The 20,566-nt window shown below is 44.4% G+C and overlaps 1 protein-coding gene across 1 annotated transcript in view; it reads right to left on the bottom strand.

Moving 5' to 3' along the window:
• The window catches only part of LOC126354761 (protein phosphatase PP2A 55 kDa regulatory subunit), a 466,678-nt gene extending 455,825 nt beyond the window's left edge, over positions 1-10,853 (bottom strand). Inside the window, exon 1 of the mRNA XM_050004649.1 lies at positions 10,254-10,853. Coding sequence (XP_049860606.1) covers positions 10,254-10,401 — 148 coding nt within the window. The 5' untranslated portion in view covers positions 10,402-10,853. The remainder of the gene's footprint in view (positions 1-10,253) is intronic.
• Positions 10,854-20,566: the final 9,713 nt, after the last annotated feature.

Below are 20,566 nucleotides of genomic sequence, written 5' to 3'. Positions count from 1 at the left end.
GAAGGTGGAGCAGGTGAGTCCCCACTCCGTGTACCCCATACATCACATGTTTCAGAAAGTTGTAGTAACCGTCAGCAGCGCGCCTTAAGAATCACTGGTGACGCAGTCCGCACACATGCCCAGGGGGTGTTTATTTACCACAAGGTCCGTTGGCACTACACGGAATGCAGGCCTAACAGATCTGATTATATTACACTAACGCAAGAAACAGATATGGACAGACTTTACGTAAAACTCTGCACTCTGTTCTACACTGCTACAGGAGAAATGGATACTTAGTCATCATGTGCGACAGTTGTAGTTTTATTCCGGAGAAGGCAACTTCTCCCAACACGAGCGATGTTCCCATTTAGTTTACAGACAGACTCTTATCTTTCCAGAGTTTCCTACCCAGTTCTCTTATGTGAGCAGGCAAAGTAACTTGACTTAATTCCTGTTTATATAGCGGTGTTATTATCAGTTTATTAAATGAGTACGTGTTTGGTGTTGTCAAATGAGTTGCAATGTAAACAAAAATTCAACAGCTAGCCCATTCAAATGTCTACCACACTGAAGAGCCAGTCCCAACTGTGACATGCTATCAGTATGTATTCGATAATGTCGATTTCACTACCACTGGCTGGAATATTTTTCAGTATGAGGATATAATTCATCAGCCCAGCATCAGCTCTCTCAACATCTGAAGAGTCCTAGAGGCTTAAACTGTTTCCCTCTGCAACCCAAGTAGTTGACCTATGTGTTATGGAACTTCAAATATTTCAATTTGAGTCAAGCACTGAGTCACTGTTCTAGACTTGAACATTCCAACAGACATACTCATACCACTATGTGAGATATACTGTCGAAGTGTCTCCACTCAGTACAGCACACTCTACAAGTGCCAGCAAGCCCTGAAGGGATGTGATTTTTGCCGGCTAGCAGTAACCCAATTAATGCTGATAGAAGTGCAATAACTCTCTGGTCATGCATTAATACACCATCAAGTGAGTACAACACAGTTACAGCGCTTTACAATACGTTGTCAATGATAGGCCAATATTACATACGTCACTGATAGCATCACATTAAAGATCAAACATTTCTCAGCCGTTGTTTATATGAACGTATTTCACATAAAAGCTCACTTAGCAACTGCAAGTACGTACTCAACTGAAAAAAAACTCCGTTATATAAACTTGAACTCTGTCAAGATAACCACATAGGAAATGCGGCGGAAGTACATTCTATATCTACATCTACATCTACATCCATACTCCGCAAGCCACCTGAAGGTGTGTGGTGGAGGGTACCCTGAGTACCTCTATCGGTTCTCCCTTCTATTCCAGTCTCGTATTGTACGTGGAAAGAAGGATTGTCGGTATGCTTCTGTGTGGGCTCTAATCTCTCTGATTTTATCCTAATGGTCTCTTCGCGAGATATACGTAGGAGGGAGCAATATACTGCTTGACTCTTCGGTGAAGGTATGTTCTCGAAACTTTAACAAAAGCCCCTACCGAGCTACTGAGCGTCTCTCCTGCAGAGTATTCCACTGGAGTTTATCTATCATCTCCGTAACGCTTTCGCAATTACTAAATGATCCTGTAACGAAGCGCGCTGCTCTTCGTTGGATCTTCTCTATCTCTTCTATCAACCCTACCTGGTGCGGATCCCACACTGCTGAGCAGTATTCAAGCATTGGGCGAACAAGCGTACTGTAACCTACTTACTTTGTTGTCGGATTGCATTTCCTTAGGATTCTTCCAGTGAATCTCAGTCTGGCATATGCTTTACCGACGATCAACTTTATATGATCATTCCATTTTAAATCACTCCTAATGCGTACTCCCAGATAATTTATGGAATTAACTGCTTCCAGTAGCTGACCTGCTATTTTGTAGCTAAATGATAAGGGACCTATCTTTCTATGTATTCGCATCACATTACACTTGTCTACATTGACATTCAATTGCCATTCCGTGCACCATGCGTCAATTCGCTGTCTATAAACTAAAAACCGAGCAGCGCTCGTGGTGGGGGAAGTGGTCTTTCCCGAAAGTACGCTACGGCAACCGTACAGGAGAAGTAAGAATCAATTTCCCCTGTATCTGTGTGGAACAGTGTGCAGAGTTTCACGTAGAGTTAGTCAGTCGACAAGTATTTCTTGTATTAGTATTATTAGCAGCTCATAAATCGTGTCTGTGGTCCATGTAGTGGTAACGGACTTGATGAGCAACGAACGCTCCCCGGCATGTGTGCACACTGGATGGGCAGTGATTCATAAAGTGCCCTGTGGAGGGGAGACGCCCAGCTGTTGCTTCTTGTGACGTAGTGGGGTATCACGTGCTCGCTCTTCAGTTTACAGATCTGTGAAGGAGGGAAGCACTGGACGACCATCCGGCAAACTATCATGACTCGCGCTGCTGACCCCTCCCCCCACCCCTCCCACCTGTTACGCCCACAGAACATAGCTTACCCCTTAATATCGCTTTACTGCTCTTGGACGTGCTACACATATTTGATATTTGTTATTAATCCACTTCATTTAACAGTGTACATTCATTTTGTACCACTAAAACACTATTTTTGATAATCTGCAACACGGAAGCTATTAGTCCTTGGGGGAAAATTTGGCCTAGTTTCTTTTTTAATGGAAAACATTTTCGCGAGAATCCTTTGTTTCCGAGTAATTAATAAAACTTAAAAAACTGATCTTTAAACAAACCCCACCCACACCCTCACACCCCACCGGTGGGGATTATTAGTATCTTGATTACGCCCCTACCGCCTACTTATGCACAAAAATTTGCAACTACACGAATTTTTACCCCTAATTCTCCTTCGTTGACTGGACTAACTAGAGGCTGTGACGAATGCGTGTATCGTGCAGAACTGCGTTCGGTAGCGACGAGAAGAAAAGAGAGAGAGAAAGAGAGCGGGAGAATGAAAAGATACAGAGAGGGATGACAAGACGGGTTGGCCAAATAACCTGCTACCTTCAGAAAATATCAAGACATTGTATATTTCTATCAGACAACGAAGTCAGTTGACTTTAATTCACAAGGTACTGCAGAGAATTCTGGGACTCAAATCAAACGTTCTCGGATATTCTTACGATCAGGAACTTTACTCCATTACCTTTGTACCTCTTTGCAGCCAGATACTGATAACGTAAATTACCCTCTCCGGTAGGATTCCAGTTTGGTTCCTCCTGAGATTTTGACGGGTGGGAGGGGCGGCATATTGGCCGATCGTAGCTGTTGTTCATTTGACGTGGAGTGAAGCGCCAGACCTCAGCGTTGATACGAATGTTTCGCACTGATCCTTCACACAAGGTAGCTTGGTTAGTTATTGATGTGTTACAATCACTTTTAGTGAGAGAGAAAGGGGGGGGGGGGTGAGAGAGGGAGGAATTTGGATGGGGAAACTTGTACAGCAGGAACCTCAATACCGCCGTTAACCTGTGGAGACATAACCCCAGCGTCCTAACAAATAGACTGTAGCCATTGCAGCACAGCCCGGGCCCTTCTACGGCACCAACGAGGTTTATGGCCGTATTACTGGGCGCTCGTAAAACAGCCAAGTAGCGCGCCCTGGCGACGGCTGCCTCGTCACCCAATCGCGGGAAATGTCTGCGACCTGCTCTGCTCCCCCACCGACGTCGCCGCATATGTCTGCCATATGCTCGCAAAAGGGCAGCAACTCGACACAACAGTGGGTTACTAAAATGCGGACTGAGTTCACAAATACGTAGTTTTAGCAGCTTCTTCTTGTTTGGCACTACAGTCCTTGATAAACCTTGGCTCCTGAACAGTCTTCCTGCATACAACTTGTTCTCCGCTTTTTTCTTCTATCCTGGCGTCACCATCTTGTTAAGGTCAGCCAACACACTGTGCAGCCGTCTTGCTCTTGGCCGGCCTTTCCTTCTAGTGTAATGCAAACTCCGTTTCATTATTCTTTTGGACCTGCTGCTATGCGGCATCTTTTTCATATGACTCAGTCAGCGGATTCTCTGATATATATTTTATTATATGTTTCCCTTGCATAAGCTGGTATAATTCGTTGTTGTATTTTACTATCCAGTCATCTTTTTCTCGCATAGATCCACTTATTTTTCGCAAGATTTTAATTTCAAATGTCCTCAGTTTGTTTATATCCACTTCTATCATCGCCCACGTTTCTGACCCATACGTAATGACCAGAAGTGCAAGACAATAGTAAACTCCAAACTATGTTGCTTTCGTAATTAGAGAATTTTTAAATACCTGTAAATTCTCAAAACAGGCTCTTTTCTTCTTCTTGTATCCTTTCCCTAATAAATTGCTTGACTTAAAGATATGAAGCGTTCAGAAGGAGAGGAGGAAACGAAATGAAACTTCATGGGTTGAGAGGGTCTCTGATTACAGAATCGAATCAAATTTTCTCAGAACTTGGCAGAAGGGGTCCACCTATCAGTATGGTGTATCATAGGCTTTGGTCTGAATGCACATGCTGGTTCAGTTGGGAAGGGTACCATAAGGCCGTTGTATCCTCTTCTGAGGCAAACTGCCCCGCAACTGCTTTAACTGGTTCTTCATAACCTGGGTACTGCCATTGGAACAGAGTTGACATCCTGAGTTGATTCTACACGTATTCTATCGGGTACAGATCTGGGGGCAATGAAGCCAAGAGAGTACCTCAACATGACGCAGACAGTTCATAGAAATACGTGCCGTGAAATGGCGAGCATTGTCCTGTTGAAAAATGTCACCACGATACTGTTGGATGGTAGATGACTTGGGGAATATGATCAAAGAGCGAGGTCATTGGTCCCATCGGATTAGGGAAGGGTGGGGAAGGAAGTTAGCCGTTCGCTTTCAAAGCAATGATTCTGGCATTTGCCTGAAGCGATTTAGGGAAACCACGGAAAACCTAAATCAGGATGGCCGGACGCGGGATTGAATTGTTGTCCTCCCGAATGCCCATGAGAGATAACAAATGAAGGCGTAGGATGTCAATGACGTACCGTTGTGCCATCTGAGTTCCCTCAGTCACTACCAGTCACGACTTGAAGTCATACCCGATGCAAGCACGGAATGGAACATCTCTAGTAGTCGCCGACGAAAGTCATCCGAGATGAGCGATTCGTCGCAGAACACATTGCGACGTCATTCGTCACCTGTCCACGCTACCCGGCCATGGCACCACTCCGTTCGTGTTGAGGTGTAAATGGCAGCCTATGCGTGGGACTATAATTCCCTAGCCCGGCTGCTGCTAGAGTTCTACCAGCGGTGCAGGATGACACAGAACGCTGCACAGTCCATTACCTGTTCTGGAATGGGGAGGGCACCTGTGGAGGGATTACGATGTGCTTGGTGCACAATACGGCCCTTTGTTGTGGGGGTCAGATGTCGTCTCCAGTACCTTGGCAACGGCAATGCCTGCCCTCACGTGGCCATGCACTGCAACACAGGACCACTGTCACATTCGAATGCTCTAAAAATCTGGATATTGCACAATTCGGCAACCTGGCCAAATGGAGACCCGTAGTGAAGCCGCTTTCAAACTGTTAGGTGCCCATAACATTATCTCACGCGAATACGCGACAGCTTCGTATCGTCCACAGTGATTACTCAAGGTGTGACGCCGTTCACGCTCCTTATATGCCCTACGGGGCCCGGTAACAACACTAAATACGAACAACAGTAACGTACTCTGGTGGCCGTTCTAGGTGTCACAGAGAATTGCAACTCTAATCACTTACATGTCCGCCGATGATGTGTAAATGTACCAAGTTACGAGTACATTGTCATGCGACTATGTCTTATGGGTCCTCACTTTTTTTTTCAGAAGCAGTTCACAAACATTTAACTCACATCAATTGATCATTCAAGACTTCGTGCCACATGAAATACTAATTTCCGACAGTTGGTTTCCCATTTTCAAATAGCCTGATTAGCATCTATGATCCTTATAATTTTGGCGTTGTGGCATCTGAGACGAATACTTTTCCACCTCTGGACCCTACTGCATTGGTTGGGATCCCTGGTGCCGCTGCGTCTTCCGGTTTGCACGTCCCGTCCAATCGACACTTACTTCATGGTGACTGGCGAACAGTACCGGGGTCACGAATCTCTGGAAGAAAGCCGGAAGTGGGTACCGGCCCTTACGTCTTAAAAACAGGTTTGAGATATTGCCTGCTGCTGAAAGTATGTCTGAGCCAGCACGGGGCACCTCCTTTTTTCGGACTGTAGGTAATCTTCCTATGAGGTCCAGATCAGTGAACAGGATGGAAGAGTTTTTAATTGAGAGCTCTAATATTAGGCGGGTGATGGGGCCCTTCGGGAAAACAGAGTGCGATTCAGCGCACTGGGTGCACCCGGTTGCAAATCGGGGCTACTGTAGAGACGAATGACGTTCGGCACCTGGGTTCAGTGGCCATCCACGACTCCTACAGGCAGCTGGCTGTTTAGGTGAGGGCAGCTAGCCTCACCCGCAGGCTCCAAACAGCGCTATCTAGTTGCAGCATCGTTACGATAACGGACAGTGGTCCTCTGGTTTGGAGCACGGTGGAAGGTCTAAACCACAGGCTCGGATGATTCTGCGACGGTATAATATGCAGATTTCTCTTCCTCCGCTAACTGGAGGAGAATTATAGAGTTTCCCTTAACGGGACAAACGTGTAATACACGCAATACGTGGCTACTAGCGTAATGGAGTACGTGTGGCGTGCACGTGTGGGTTTTTAGCATAGAGAAATCTCCAACACAGATCTGATAAGATGCCTTCTGAGTCCCGATAGAGTAGCATTCGTCACAAAAGATTGGAGAAAGAAAAAATTAACATAACATTAGTTCGTGCAGTAGCGTCTATGAGAAAGTCTGGGAACTAATCTCGCTTATAAATGGTAACAATGCCCACATAGTACTAGGGCCAAAAGAAACCAGACGTCAGTAGCAAATAAATTCTAAATTTCGATTACAATGTATTACGAACTTAGGATGAACTGCTGGCGCATATGTGTTTATAGCTATAAAAAATACGTTAATATCTAGTGAGATAGTACAGGTTCGAAAGTGAAACAATTTGGGTGAAGACAAGTTTTAAAGATGGATCAAACATGATCACTGGATGCTTTCTATAGATCCCTGTGTTAGTCAGCTGCAGTCCTGGTGGAGCAAGTGAAGGGAAACTTGGAGAATGTTTCGTGTAAATTTCCTGGCCATGTCGAGTTCTTAACCTGTCAGCTATAGACTGGGAGACACAAATGATTAGGCTGGGTGACAGGGTCAGAGCGTCATACGAAATCATTCTAAGCTTTTTATCCGAAAATTTCCTTGAGCATTTAAGCAGAGAACCGACTCGTGAAGATGTCATATTAGACTTGCTGGTGACAAACAGACCCGACATTTTTGACTCAGTTAGCGCAGAACAGGGAATCAATTATCACACGGTCTTTACAGCTTCACCGAATACGGTTGTAAATAAGAATAAAAAAAAAGGCAGAAGATCTTTTTGCTTCGCAAGAGCGACAAGAAACAGATTTCGGATTACCTGAGCGGTCAGCACGAAAATTTCGTCTTCAGCTCTAACAATTTGAGTATCGATGGACAAAGTTCAAGAGTATTGTACAATACGCTTTAGACACGCATGTGTCGAGCGAATTGTCGAGGTACAGAAAAGACCCGTTGTTGTTCGACAGCCATATTAGAAAACTGCTAGAGCAAAGAGAGCTTCACCGCAAATTTAAAAGTACTCAAAGCCTCATAGACTAACAATACTTAAACTAAGACAAAAGTAGCATGAAGCGTTCTACGAATTTGAAAGAAAAATTCTATCTATCGACCTGGCAGAAAATGTAAGAAAGTTTTGGTCTTATCAGTAAACGGATCGAAACCATCTGTCCAGATACTCTGTGACCATAACGGCAGTGAAACAGAGGACGACACAGAAGAGGCTGAAATACTAAAGGTATTTTTCCAGAACTGTTTCAAGCAGGAAGATCGCATTGTAGTGCCTCTTTTAATTCGTCGCACGAACATCGAAATGGTTGATATCGAAATAAGTGCCGATGGGATAGAAAAGCAACTGAAATCGCTCAACTTAGGGAGGGCCACTGGACCTGACGGGGTAGCAGTACGATTCTACGAAGAGTATTCGAAAGAACTTGCAGTTCTTCTAGCAGCAACTTACCGCAGGTCTGTGGAGGAGCCTAGAGTTGTGGTGAACAGAAAAAATACAGACAATTTCCGTTTTCAAGAAGGGTCGTCGAACAGACGCACGGAACTACAGGCCTATATCCCTGATGTCGGTTGCAGAATTTTGGAACATGTTTATGCTCGCATATTATGACATTTCTGGAAACCGCAAACAAGGATCGTTTGAAATCCAGCTCGTTCTGTTCGTCCACAAGACCCAAAAAGCAGTAGATACAGATTCCCAGGTCGATGTGGTGTTTCTTGACTTCCGGAAGGCATTCCGTATAGTTCCTCATAGCCACTTTGTGAACAAAATACGAGCGTACGGAATATCAAACCAACTGTGTGATTAGATTGAAGAGTTTCTAGCAACCAGAACACAGCATGTCATTCTGAGCGGAGAGAAGTATCCAGACGGTGAAGCAACTTCGGACGTGCCCAAGGGCAGTGTTATAATAGCATTACTTTTCACATAAATGACCTAGTAGATTATGTCAGAAGTTCCATGAGGCTTGTTTAAGTTGGTGCTGTTGTATGCAGAGAAATCGCACGCTAGAAAACTATAGTGAAATGCAGGAAGAGCTGCAAAGGATCGACGCTTGGTGCAGGGAGTACCAATTGACCCTCAACGTTAACAGCTGTACCGTATTGCGAATACATAAGCGGAAAGACCCTTTACTGTATGACTACACAATTATAGAACGATCACTGACAACAGTTACTTCCGTAAAATACCAAGGCATATGCGTGCGGAGCGAACTGAAATGGAATTAATCACATATAAGGGAGATGCCGGACTGAGAGTCATTGGAAGAATTCCCAGTAAATGTAGTTCATCAACAAAACACTCATCCGTCAATGCTTGAATGTTGCTCGTCAGCGTGCTATCCGTACCCGATGAGAATGAAAGAGGTAATAGTAAAGATCCAAAGAAGAGCGGCGCGTTTCGTTACAAGTTCATTTAGCAAGCGGCGAGGATGCACAGGAATGATAACCTAACTTCAGTGGCAGACACTGCAAAAGAAGTGTTCTGCATCATAGTGTGGTTTATTGCTAAAGTTCCGACAGCGTACGTTCCTGGAGGAGTCAACTAATATATTGCTTCCTTCTTCGTATATCTCGCAGAAAGACCATGAAACTGAAATTAGAGAGATTCGAGCCCACACGTAGGCTTACCGGACATAGTTCCTCCCGCGAGTTATTCGCAACTGGATCAGGAAAACGGTGAAGTTACAGTTGTACACAAAGTACCCTCCGCCACACAACGTAAGGTGACTTGCGGAGTAAGATGTACATATATAGGTAGAAAAGGTTTGAGTTAGCGTAAACATCAATATTCCTTATTTTGACCAGTAACCAATAGAGCTGGCATAGTGATAAATGCTGGGGTGCTTCCTTTGAAAAGGACACGGCCACTTTCCCTTCTCATCCGTGCTTCTTCTCCATGACCTTGCCGTCGAGCAACGTTAAACCCTAATATTTGTTCGTTCTGTAGTCAACGAGTAAAATGAAATTTGACATTGTCGAACAGGAGTACGCAATCTATTTAAAATACACTGTTTTTTTCGTAAATTTCTTGATCACATGTGGAGTACCTGTGATAGTTAACTCTAATGAGTCATCATCGTAATCAGTATCTTGTTACGAAACTCGTCATCTACGTCACTTAAAACCATCAGCCGATTTTATGTGACTAAGATGAGCAGTAGATGATGATTTAAAATGATACTGATTATGATTTTGACTCATGAGAGTTAACTATCACAGATACATGATGGGTGATAAAGACATTTGTGAATGAAAGAGTGTAACGGGGAAATTGAACGCCAATTTATTACGCCTATTAAAGAACTTCTGTGGAGCCTGGATAAGAAGAAGAACTCGGGTCTCGTGCGTACTGAGAGAAGGAAGGGTTAAACGTGGATCATACTGAACCACATGAAAATCGGGATCAAGCGCTAGTGAAACACTAGAGGGTTATCACGGGAAGTGCCGAAGAACGAATTCGATTAGTGCTTCTTGTTTTGGCACACGAACTGTGTATCCAATGCGGTTAAAAACAAGTTGTACACAACGTGGTAATATTATTCAGGTACCTACCTGAAACTGCTGTCGAAATCTGCTTGCCCGTGAACTGTGAACGAAACTGTTTCATGTTTGAGCATACTGTGCTGGCTTCTGAACTGTTCTTCGATGACACACAGCAAGCAGGCAGTGCAAACATAGTTGCAACTGTCTGTCGAGGCATTTTTAAGAAAAGAAACCAGGTGCTACATCGCAGCCGACGAGAAACACAAGGGCACTTCCAGTGTGTCAGCCACAAATTTCACTGTGTGTTGAACGCAGGTCACCAGGCGCTGTTCAGACTCGTACACTCCGACCGCAGCACCACGCAGCTCACTGTGCTGCTCGTCTGCCATACCAACAGGTTACGTGACGCTGCTCTGTACGTGATACGCAGCAACACCTAACGTTCTTCACGGCGGAGTGAGGCTTACGGGTAGCTGCCCGATTACGGTGGCAGGGTCGAAACAGTCGAATAACGATTCCAGAGTGAAGGTGGCGACAGGGGGATCGTTGTACGCAAAAACGACGATTCTCGACGACTGACCTGCGCTTATTTAGGAGGGGAGACATCTCCCACACGAATACATCGCACCTGTGGCACACATTCCCCTGGCCGGGTTGGAAGGCCTTGAGCTGCAAAGAACGGCCTTCTCGCTCTCTCTCGTGTCACTTGTCGGTCGGTGCGATCTTGGTGGCGTAGTATTTACTCGCGAACTGCGGAGCTGAAATCCTCAAGCGCTCATCCTGTAGATATGAAACGCACTGTGATGATAGTGCACCAGAGCTGCTTTTTTATATATTCTTTATTTACTACCGGTTTCGACCACGTTTTCGAGTGATACCCAAATTTTAACAAGCTATTATATACAGGGTGTTACAAAACGGTACGGCCAAACTTTCAGGAAACATTCCTCACACAGAAATAAAGAAAAGATGTTATGTGGACATGTGTCCGGAAACGCTAATTTCCATGTTAGAGCTCATTTTAGTTTCGTTCCACCTACACTCAGTGGAGCACGTTATCATGATTTCTTACGACCTGTGCTGCTAGAACATGTGCCTTTACAGGTACGACACAACATGTGGTCCGTGCACGATGGAGCTCCTGCACATTTCAGTCGAAGTGTTCGTACGCTTCTCAACAACAGATTCGGTGACCGATGGATTGGTAGAGGCGGACCAATTCCATGGCCTCCACTCTCTCCTGACCTCAACCCTCTTTCATTTATGGGGCCATTTGAAAGCTCTTGTCTACGCAACCCCGGTTCCAAATGTTGAGACTCTTCGTGCTCGTATTGTGGACGGCTGTGATACAATACGCCATTCTCCAGGGCTGCATCAGCGCATCAGGGATTCCATGCGACGGAGAGTGGATGCATGTATCCTCGCTAACGCAGGACATTATGAACATTTCCTGTAACAAAGTGTTTGAAGTCACGCTGGTACGTTGTGTTGCTGTGTGTTTCCATTCCATGATTAATGTGATTTGAAGAGAAGTAATAAAATGAGCTCTAACATGGAAAGTAAGCGTTTCCGGACACATGTCCAAATAACATATTTTCATTCTTTGTGTGTGAGGAATGTTTGTTGAAAAGTTTGGCCGTACCTTTTTGTTACACCCAGTACATACTAGCGTATCCAGCACTAAATATGTATGAGAATTGAATACACATCCTAATCTCCTTCTGCCCCTCCACCGTCCATATCCTCGGCCGCCTATCCCTTCTCTCTGTGCCCATCTCCGCCTTCCCCCTCTGCATGTCCATTTACCAGCCCCCCCTCCCCCCTCCAATCTCTCAGCCCTTGCTGTCCATTTCCTCTTTCCCTCTCTCGCTGAACTTGAGTCTTGTTTATTTTTATAGCCAACGAAACCTTGATTCAGACTTCAACACGCTTAAAAAAATTGATAAATCGCTTGATTTCATGGTATACGCGTGTGTAAGGCCTCTTATACTGCTGCATATGTGAGGACAGTAGCTTCAGTGACAGTATTTCGCATAGTTTTTATCTGTCAACGTATAGGATTACGAGTTCTTGGACGATTCAGATGTCGCAGTAGTATTCTAATCATAAGCTCACAGCCATACGTACACGCTACCTGTTTCTTGTTAAAACCGACTGCGAGAAAAAAAAACCCAGCACATAACTTTGTATACTCCTTTTGTTTAAAATATATATACGAAGATTGCTTATATTTGTGAGAACCAGTTTGTCTAAAGATTTTAAGGCCCTATTACCACAGTTAAAATTGACTGTAAGAAAGAAAGTGAAATTGAACATTTTACAGCAAAGTACAGTACTTCTTTCTCCTGGTTGGTTATGTCAGAACACGTGTACATTGTCGTTTAAGAAAACTATAGCCTCTGTCCGTCTGGATGTTTATTAGAGTGTCGTAAGTAAGGAGGTCAAGAACTTTTCCAGTTATTTGCAAATGACCTTTATATATATATATATATATATATATATATATATATATATATATATATATATATATATATATATATATTGAGAAACATATATCATATGTCCGTCCGAATGTTAATTAGATTGTCGTGTACGTATTGGAAGTACATCGTTTCGAAACATCAAATAAATCGGTCAAGAAGTTTTCGCGACGAATGTTAACAATATTGTCCTTTTCTACAGGGTGTTACAAAAAGGTACGGCCAAACTTTCAGGAAACATTCCTTACACAAAGAAAGAAAATATGTTATGTGGACATGTGTCCGGAAACGCTTACTTTCCACGTTAGAGCTCATTTTACTACTTCTCTTCAAATCACATTAATCATGGAATGGAAACACACAGCAACACAACGTACCAGCGTGACTTCAAACACTTTGTTACACGAAATGTTCAAAATGTCCTCCGTTAACGAGGATACATGCATCCACCCTCCGTCACATGGAATCCCTGATGCTCTGACGCAGCCCTGGAGAATGGCATATTGTATCACAGCTGTTCACAATACGAACACGAAGAGTCTCAACATTTGGAATCGGGATTGCGTAGACAAGAGCTTTCAAATGCCCCCATAAATGAAAGTCAAAAGGGTTGAGGTCAGGAGAGCGTGGAGGCCATGGAATTGGTCCGCCTCTATCAATCCATCGGTCACCGAATCTGTTGTTGAGAAGCGTACGAACACTTCGACTGAAATGTGCAGGAGCTCCGTCGTGCATGAACCACATGTTGTGTCGTACCTGTAAAGGTACATGTTCTAGCAGCACAGGTAGAGTATCCCGTATGAAATCATAATAACGTGCTCCATTTTGCGGAGGTGGAAGAACATGGGGCCCAATCAAGACATCACCAACAATGCCTGAGCAAACGTTCACAGAAAATCTGTGTTGATGACGTGATTGCACAATTGCGTGCGGATTCTTGTCAGCCCACACATGCTGATTGCGAAAATTGGGCCAACTGGCGGTGAATCGAGGAAGTACAATACATACTGACGAAACTAAAATGAGCTCTAACATGGAAGTTAAGCGTTTCCGGACAAACGTCCACATAACATCTTTTCTTTATTTGTATGTGAGGAATGTTTGCTGAAAGTTTGGCCGTACCATTTTGTAACACCCTGTATATTTATACACCAGATATATTAAAAATATGGAGGATATGTGCGGCCGTCGTGTAAAAATTGGAAGTCAATCTGGCAATAAGTTTCGAGATTTTTGGCAGAAAAGTTAAACATCGACTTTTGTTTACACACTGAAGTACCGAAGCCACTGACTGGTAGAGGCATGCGTATTCAAAGGTAGAGACATGTAAACGGGAAGAACACGGCGCTGCGGTCAGTAACGCCTATTTAAGACAACAAGCGTCTGGCGCAGTTGTTAGATTGATTACTTCTGCTACAATGGCAGTTCATGAGTGAGTGTGAACATCGTGTTATAGCGGGTGCACGAGCGATGGGGCACAGCATCTCCGAGGTAGCGATGAATTGGGGATTTTCCCGTATGACCATTTCACGAGTGTATCGTGAATATCAAGAATCCTATAAAACACTAAATCGCCGACATCGATCCGGCAGGAAAAATATCCTGAAAGAACGGGACCAACGACGACTGAAGTGAATCGTTCAACGTGACAAAAGTGCAACGCTTCTGCAAACTGCTGCAGATGTCAAGGCTGGGCCATCAACAAGTGTCAGCGTGCGAACCATTCAACAAAACGTCATCAATATGGGCTTTCGGAGCCGAAGGCCCACTCATGTACTCTTGATGACTGCACGACACAAAGCTTTACGCCTCGCCTGGGCCCTTAAACACAGACATTGGGCTGTTGATGACTGGAAACATGTTGCCTGGTCGGACGATTCTCGTTTCAAATTTTATCGAGCGTATGGACGTGTACAGTTATGGAGACAACCTCATGACTCCAGGGACCCGCATGTCAGCAGGGGACTGTTCAAGCTGGTAAAGGCTCTGTGGGGCGTGTGCAAAAAATGGTTCAAATGGCTCTGAGCACTATGGGACTTAACATCTGAGGTCATAAGTCCCCTAGAACTTAGAACTACTTAAAGCTAACTAACCTAAGGACATCACACACATCCATGCCCGAGACAGGATTCGAACCTGCGACCGTAGCGTTCGCGAGGTTCCGGACTGAAGCGACTAGAACTGTTCGGCCACTTCGGCCGGCTTGTACCAGTTTCTTTGGCTCTTCAGGGCTTGTACCAGTTTCTTTGGCTCTTCAGCGTATAACAGAATAGATTTTAAAAATATATATTATACGGTATATATCAAAAAATATTTAGCCTATGTCTATCCGAAGGTTTTTCAAGAGTATCGTGTAAAAATTGGAAATAAATTGTTGAAGAACTTTCGAGATTTTCGATAACATTGTTGCTCATTTATGTAGTATATATACAGGGTGTTACAAAAAGGGATGGCCAAACTTTCAGGAAACATTCCTTACACACAAATAAAGAAAAGATTTTATATGCACATGTGTCCGGAAAAGCTTAATTTCCATGTTAAGCTCATTCTAGTTTGTTCTTCCACCTACGCTCAATGAAGCACATTATCATGATTTCTTACGTGATACTCTACCTGTGTTGCCAGAACATGTGCCTTTACAAGTGCGGCACAACATGTGGTTCATGCACGATGGAGCTCCTGCACATTTCAGTCGAAGTGTTCGTACGCTTCTCGACAACAGATTCGGTGACCGATGGATTGGTAGAGGCGGACCAATTCCATGGCGTCCAGGCTGTCCTGGCCTCAACCCTCTTGACTTTCATTTATGGGGGCATTTGAAAGCTCTTGTCTACGCAACCCCGGTACCAAATGTAGAGACTCTTCGTGCTCGTATTGTGGACGGCTGTGATACAATACGCCACTCTCCAGGGCTGCATCAGCGCATCAGGGATTCCATGCGACGGAGGGTGGATGCAGGTATCCTCGCTAACGGAGGACATTTTGAACATTTCCTGTAACAAAGTGTTTGAAGTCACGCTGGTACGTTGTGTTGCTGTGTGTTTCCATTCCATGATTAATGTGATTTGAAGAGAAGCAATAAAATGAGCTCTAACATGGAAAGTAAGCGTTTCCGGACACAAGTCCACATAACATATTTTCTGTCTTCTTGCGTGAGGAATGTTTCCTGAAAGTTTGGCCGGACCTTTTGTAACACCCTGTATATACTAATATATATCATATACTAAAAAAATTTGTAACCTACTTCGGTACATTTGTTTATTAGAGAATTGTGTCAAAATAAAAAGTAAATCAGTCAGGTCTTCTGATTTTTTGTATATAGCAGTCTACAGCTCGAGTTGTTGTCCACTGGCGACCACTACGAGACAGGTCTTCAGTGTTGTGTGTCTCATGACAGAAAAGAAAAACAGAAGACATAAACGGAAATGAAAACAACCTCTCCACTTTCAATATGCATCTTCGAGAAAATCAACACACTACTGAAGGCATTATCTGAGAAAGGACGCTATATGAGAATCTTGGGGAAAACAGAGATCTAAGCACATCTGGCAAAAATTTCAAATAACGTCCTAAATGAAAAAATGAAAGTATTTTCAGAACTTCGACAAGATTCTTAACAGTGACAAATAATTTACAACAAATGACAGTCCTAAATTTTACGTACGATATGACTCGCTTTTCATCAAAGATAAAAACGTAAAAGTGTACCTTAACCATGCCACATAGATCGATAAACAACCACGCCCAAAATAAATAACAAAACGAAAGTATATCAAATTTGAAAAAAATATCGTTTGCGATCTTGTAGAGTAAATACAATACTATAATAAGACCAGATGTGACATGGAATTTCTTGATTATGTTAGGTACCACTAGCTAATTGGGAGCAATAAACAAAAATATGTTAAAAAAGGAGCTCGTCTAGACTATCATTAGATTACGTTTCATACAATTTATAGCATACAAAAGCAATATTCGAAACATCCTGAATTAGGTTTCCCGTTGTTACCCCGGATTACTTGAGTATGCAGAATTGTGTGTTGTGCACATGACGACAACTGAGATCCTTTCTCGAGATTGTGTCCTTATTCTAGTGTTCCTCCTCTGATAATTTGTCGATAGCGTTCTACAGCTGGTGTTGTTGTCCGTTGGCGACCACTACGAAGCAGGTGTTCGGTGTTATGTGTCTCACATAGGGTTTGAATGCCCGAATGACATCGTTGTTGGTACGTCAATTCGGTGGACAATTACTCTTGCTGTAGCCCTTCTTGCCTTAAACTGGCAAGGCACGCGCGGACTAAACTTGAAATGGTCCGTCGAGGTGTGAATACGAACAGTGTACGAAAGTCGCAAGGCGCTCTAATTGCTGAGAACACATAATTATTGTCATCTTCGTTGGCTAGCGATTTCATGCGGAGAGAAAGGTATTGTCAGAGAGGGTTCCGATCAAAAAGCACTAAATATGCTAGTCAAGAGGTGGTGTGGAACTTGATATCGCAGCGTTTTTTGTACTAGCCGCGTCCAGAGCGAATGGATTTTATTTCTGGGTCACCGAGGATGTGGGAAGCAGCTAGGCCGCGCTGCGCGCTGCTTTGCCACAGGCCCGAGGCGGCCGGCGTGCGCAGTCTGGCGCCGGCGCGGCGCGCCGTCGCTGCAGCTCCAACCGCGCTTGCTGCTCCCGTATCTCTGCGCCGCACGCGATCCAATTACCGACCACAATGAACAAGCCACCGTCTGCTCGCTACAAACCGCAGATTAGCAAAGCCGCCACCCTGCATCGCAGCAATAGAGCTCGTACGTGCAAGTGGATCAAGAGGATGAGAGGCTACAGATTAACTAACGTCTCATACACGTTGATATCATACGAGACGAAATGCTAGGTCGCTTGTGCCGGGCTGCCTTTGACATTCTCATGGAGTGAAGTAGGAAAATTGCAGAACAACGTATATCGGTATGTTTAAATCCCGCTGCTGATGAGTGATCGTGAATGTTCATTGATTCTTAGAGGTCAATTCGCACTGTATCATACCCCGCGAGCCACCTGACGGTATGTGGCGTAGGGTACTTCTGGTACCACTGATTAAGTGAGCCCCTCTTTCCTGTTTCATTCGCGAATGGCGGGTGGGGAGAAGCCAGAGTATCAGCTCCAATTACTCGAATTTTCTCGTCATGGTCATTTCTTGAGATGTATGTGGGAGGAGGTAATGCGTTGTCTGACTCTTCCCGGAAAATGCACACTCAAGATTTCAACAGTAAAACACCCCTCTGGTAACGTCTGACAATGGAGTTTGTTGAGCATCTCCGTAGCGCTCTCGCGTCGTCTAAACGAATCCGCGACGAAACGTGCCGCTCTTTGTTGGAACTTTTCTATCTCTTTTCTTTCATTCCTACGTGCTAAGGAACCCAGATGAACGGACAGTACTCAAGAATCGGCTTTACAAGTGCCTTGTAAGCCACTGCTTTCGTGCCTGAATTGCATTTTCCAAGTTTCTTCGTGCGAATTCCAGTCTGCAAACAGTGCACTTCAAATGGAGGCTTTCACACAGATCGCGAGCGGAACAGAGTAGGAAAGTTTTGACGTTGATGTCGATGGCGATGGTGGTGCTGGTGATTGAGGGGGGGGGGGGGCGGAGGGACGGAGACCATGGTTTCGACTGCCCGTGACCAATCTTGTTGTGGTTGTAAATTCTCTGCTTATGTCTCCTTAGTCTTTACGCGATAGTTTACTTCGTTTTCGTTTTCGTGACACATTGTAAATGTTCATGAAGACTTGGATTTTTTTCTGCAAGTGTTCTCCAACAAATGAGACACCTCTATGATCACCTCTGCTTTTTCCGCCCAGTTTCAGCAAAGGAAATACTGGCACGCGAAGTAAATGGTTTCTCATCCCACGAACATTAGTACAAATCGACTGCTGTGTTCTTTTTTTGTCTATATGTGAACGCTAATCTCAGCAACTTCTGTAATTATTTTGATACGAGATCGTGCTGTTTTGCCTCCGAATTTTTTAAGTGATTCAATAAAACAAACGTTATTAAATTTCACACATTTATTCTTCATATCTATATATTCATTTCTCAACATAGTTACCCTGCCAACGAATACATCTCTTCCAACAAAAGACCAATTTGTTGACACCATCACTGTAAGAAGGGAGCATGGAGGCTGATCCACGACAATGAGCCTAAGGCGTCTGGTTGTTGCAGATATCGCAGCGTTCGTGTGTGGACTGGCACAGTTATGCTAATGGGCAAGCTGCTCCACGTGTGGACAAACTCTTCGAGTTCGAAACTCGATTATAGCACGCTGTTTCTCACACACCGACATGTTACGTTTCATACCGCTATGTGCACGCTATAATTTGGAGCCCTCTAACGGTAGACGACTGAAAATACGTAGACACGAAGAATAAAGACCACGCTCCGGTACCGTACAGTCGTTACGGCGCCTCTCATGACCACCAGCGGCGTACGTCTGGGCCACATGATGCCACCCCAAAAGAGCAGGGAACTTCCACCTTGCTGCACTCGCTGAATAGTGTGTCTAAGGCGTTCAGGTTACCTCCAAACACGTCTCCAACGATTGTGGCACTCATCGGTGAAGGGAACGTGATGCCAATCCTGACCGGTCCATTCGGCATGTTGTTGGGCCCATCTGTACCACGCTGCATGGTGTCGTGGTTGCAAAGATGGACCTCGCCATGGATGTCGGGAGTGAAGTTGCACATCATGCAGCCTATTGCGCACATTTAGAGTCGTAACACTACGTCCTGTGGCTGCGCGAAAAGCATTATTCAACATGGTGGCGTTGCTGTTAGGATTCCTCCGAGCCATAATCCGTAGGTAGCGGTCATCCACTGCCAGCCCTTGGGCGGCCTTGGCGAGAAATGTCATCGCAGTTCCTGTCTCCCTGAATCTTCTCCGTGTCCAAACAACATCGCTTAAGTTCACTCAGAGGCACCTGAACTTTTTCCTTGTTGAGAGCCCTTCCTGCCACAAAGTAACAATGCAGACGCGATCGAACCGCGGCATTGACCGTCTAGGCATGGTTGAACTACAGACAACATGAGCCGTGTACAAAGCCTGGTGGAATCATTGGAACTGATCACCTCCCGGAACCACTCCGTCTAATAGGCGCTGCTCAATCATGGTTGTTTACATCTTTGGTCGCGCTTAGTGACATCTCTGAACAGTCAAAGGGGCTGTGTTTCTGATACAATATCCACAGTCAACGTCTGTCTTCACGAGTTCTTGGAACCAGGGTGATGGAAAACTGATGTGTGTAGTAAAGAAATAATAAATTAAAATTTTAATCTTTTATGACTTAAGACAGTTGCGGGGATAGGTCCTTTGAAAGGACAAGGTCTGTTTTCTCCCCCAGCTTTTCCCAATCCGTCTCTTTTGATCTCGCCGTTCACGAAATATTAAACCCTAGTAAGCCTCCTCTCTCCTTAAGTGCGTATCGATGTAGCTCAATCACCTTGTGCTTTATATCATATGATGAACGTTGCAGTTCCACTGCACTGTCCTGGTGTCGCGAGACGATGGTACGCTTAACGAATCGATATGATCTAGGTCCTGTTGACTCCGTGTGGTCTGACCACCTGGAGGCCGTACACGACGTCGTCTGCTTCGTTCCTCAACAAGGACGTTATACTTATTGAATTCTTGAGACATTTGATCATATAAAAATGTTGTATGCTGAGTGCTCCATAGCTTGTATGTGTTTCTCAGAGAACATCTTGATGGCCACTTCAAAATTATACACACCGATGTGTGTACCGCAGGGATACACATAATTTTAACCATTACAAAGATGTTATACTTGACAGGCACATCTGCAAATAAATAAATACTTTTGAAGTGCAGCTCATCGATATGTCCTTTTCCGGCTGCTGTGGCC

This window comes from Schistocerca gregaria, chromosome 3 (assembly GCF_023897955.1).
Source record: "Schistocerca gregaria isolate iqSchGreg1 chromosome 3, iqSchGreg1.2, whole genome shotgun sequence".
Taxonomy (NCBI): Eukaryota; Metazoa; Arthropoda; class Insecta; order Orthoptera; family Acrididae; genus Schistocerca; species Schistocerca gregaria.
This window is presented reverse-complemented; position numbering and strand designations above follow the sequence as displayed.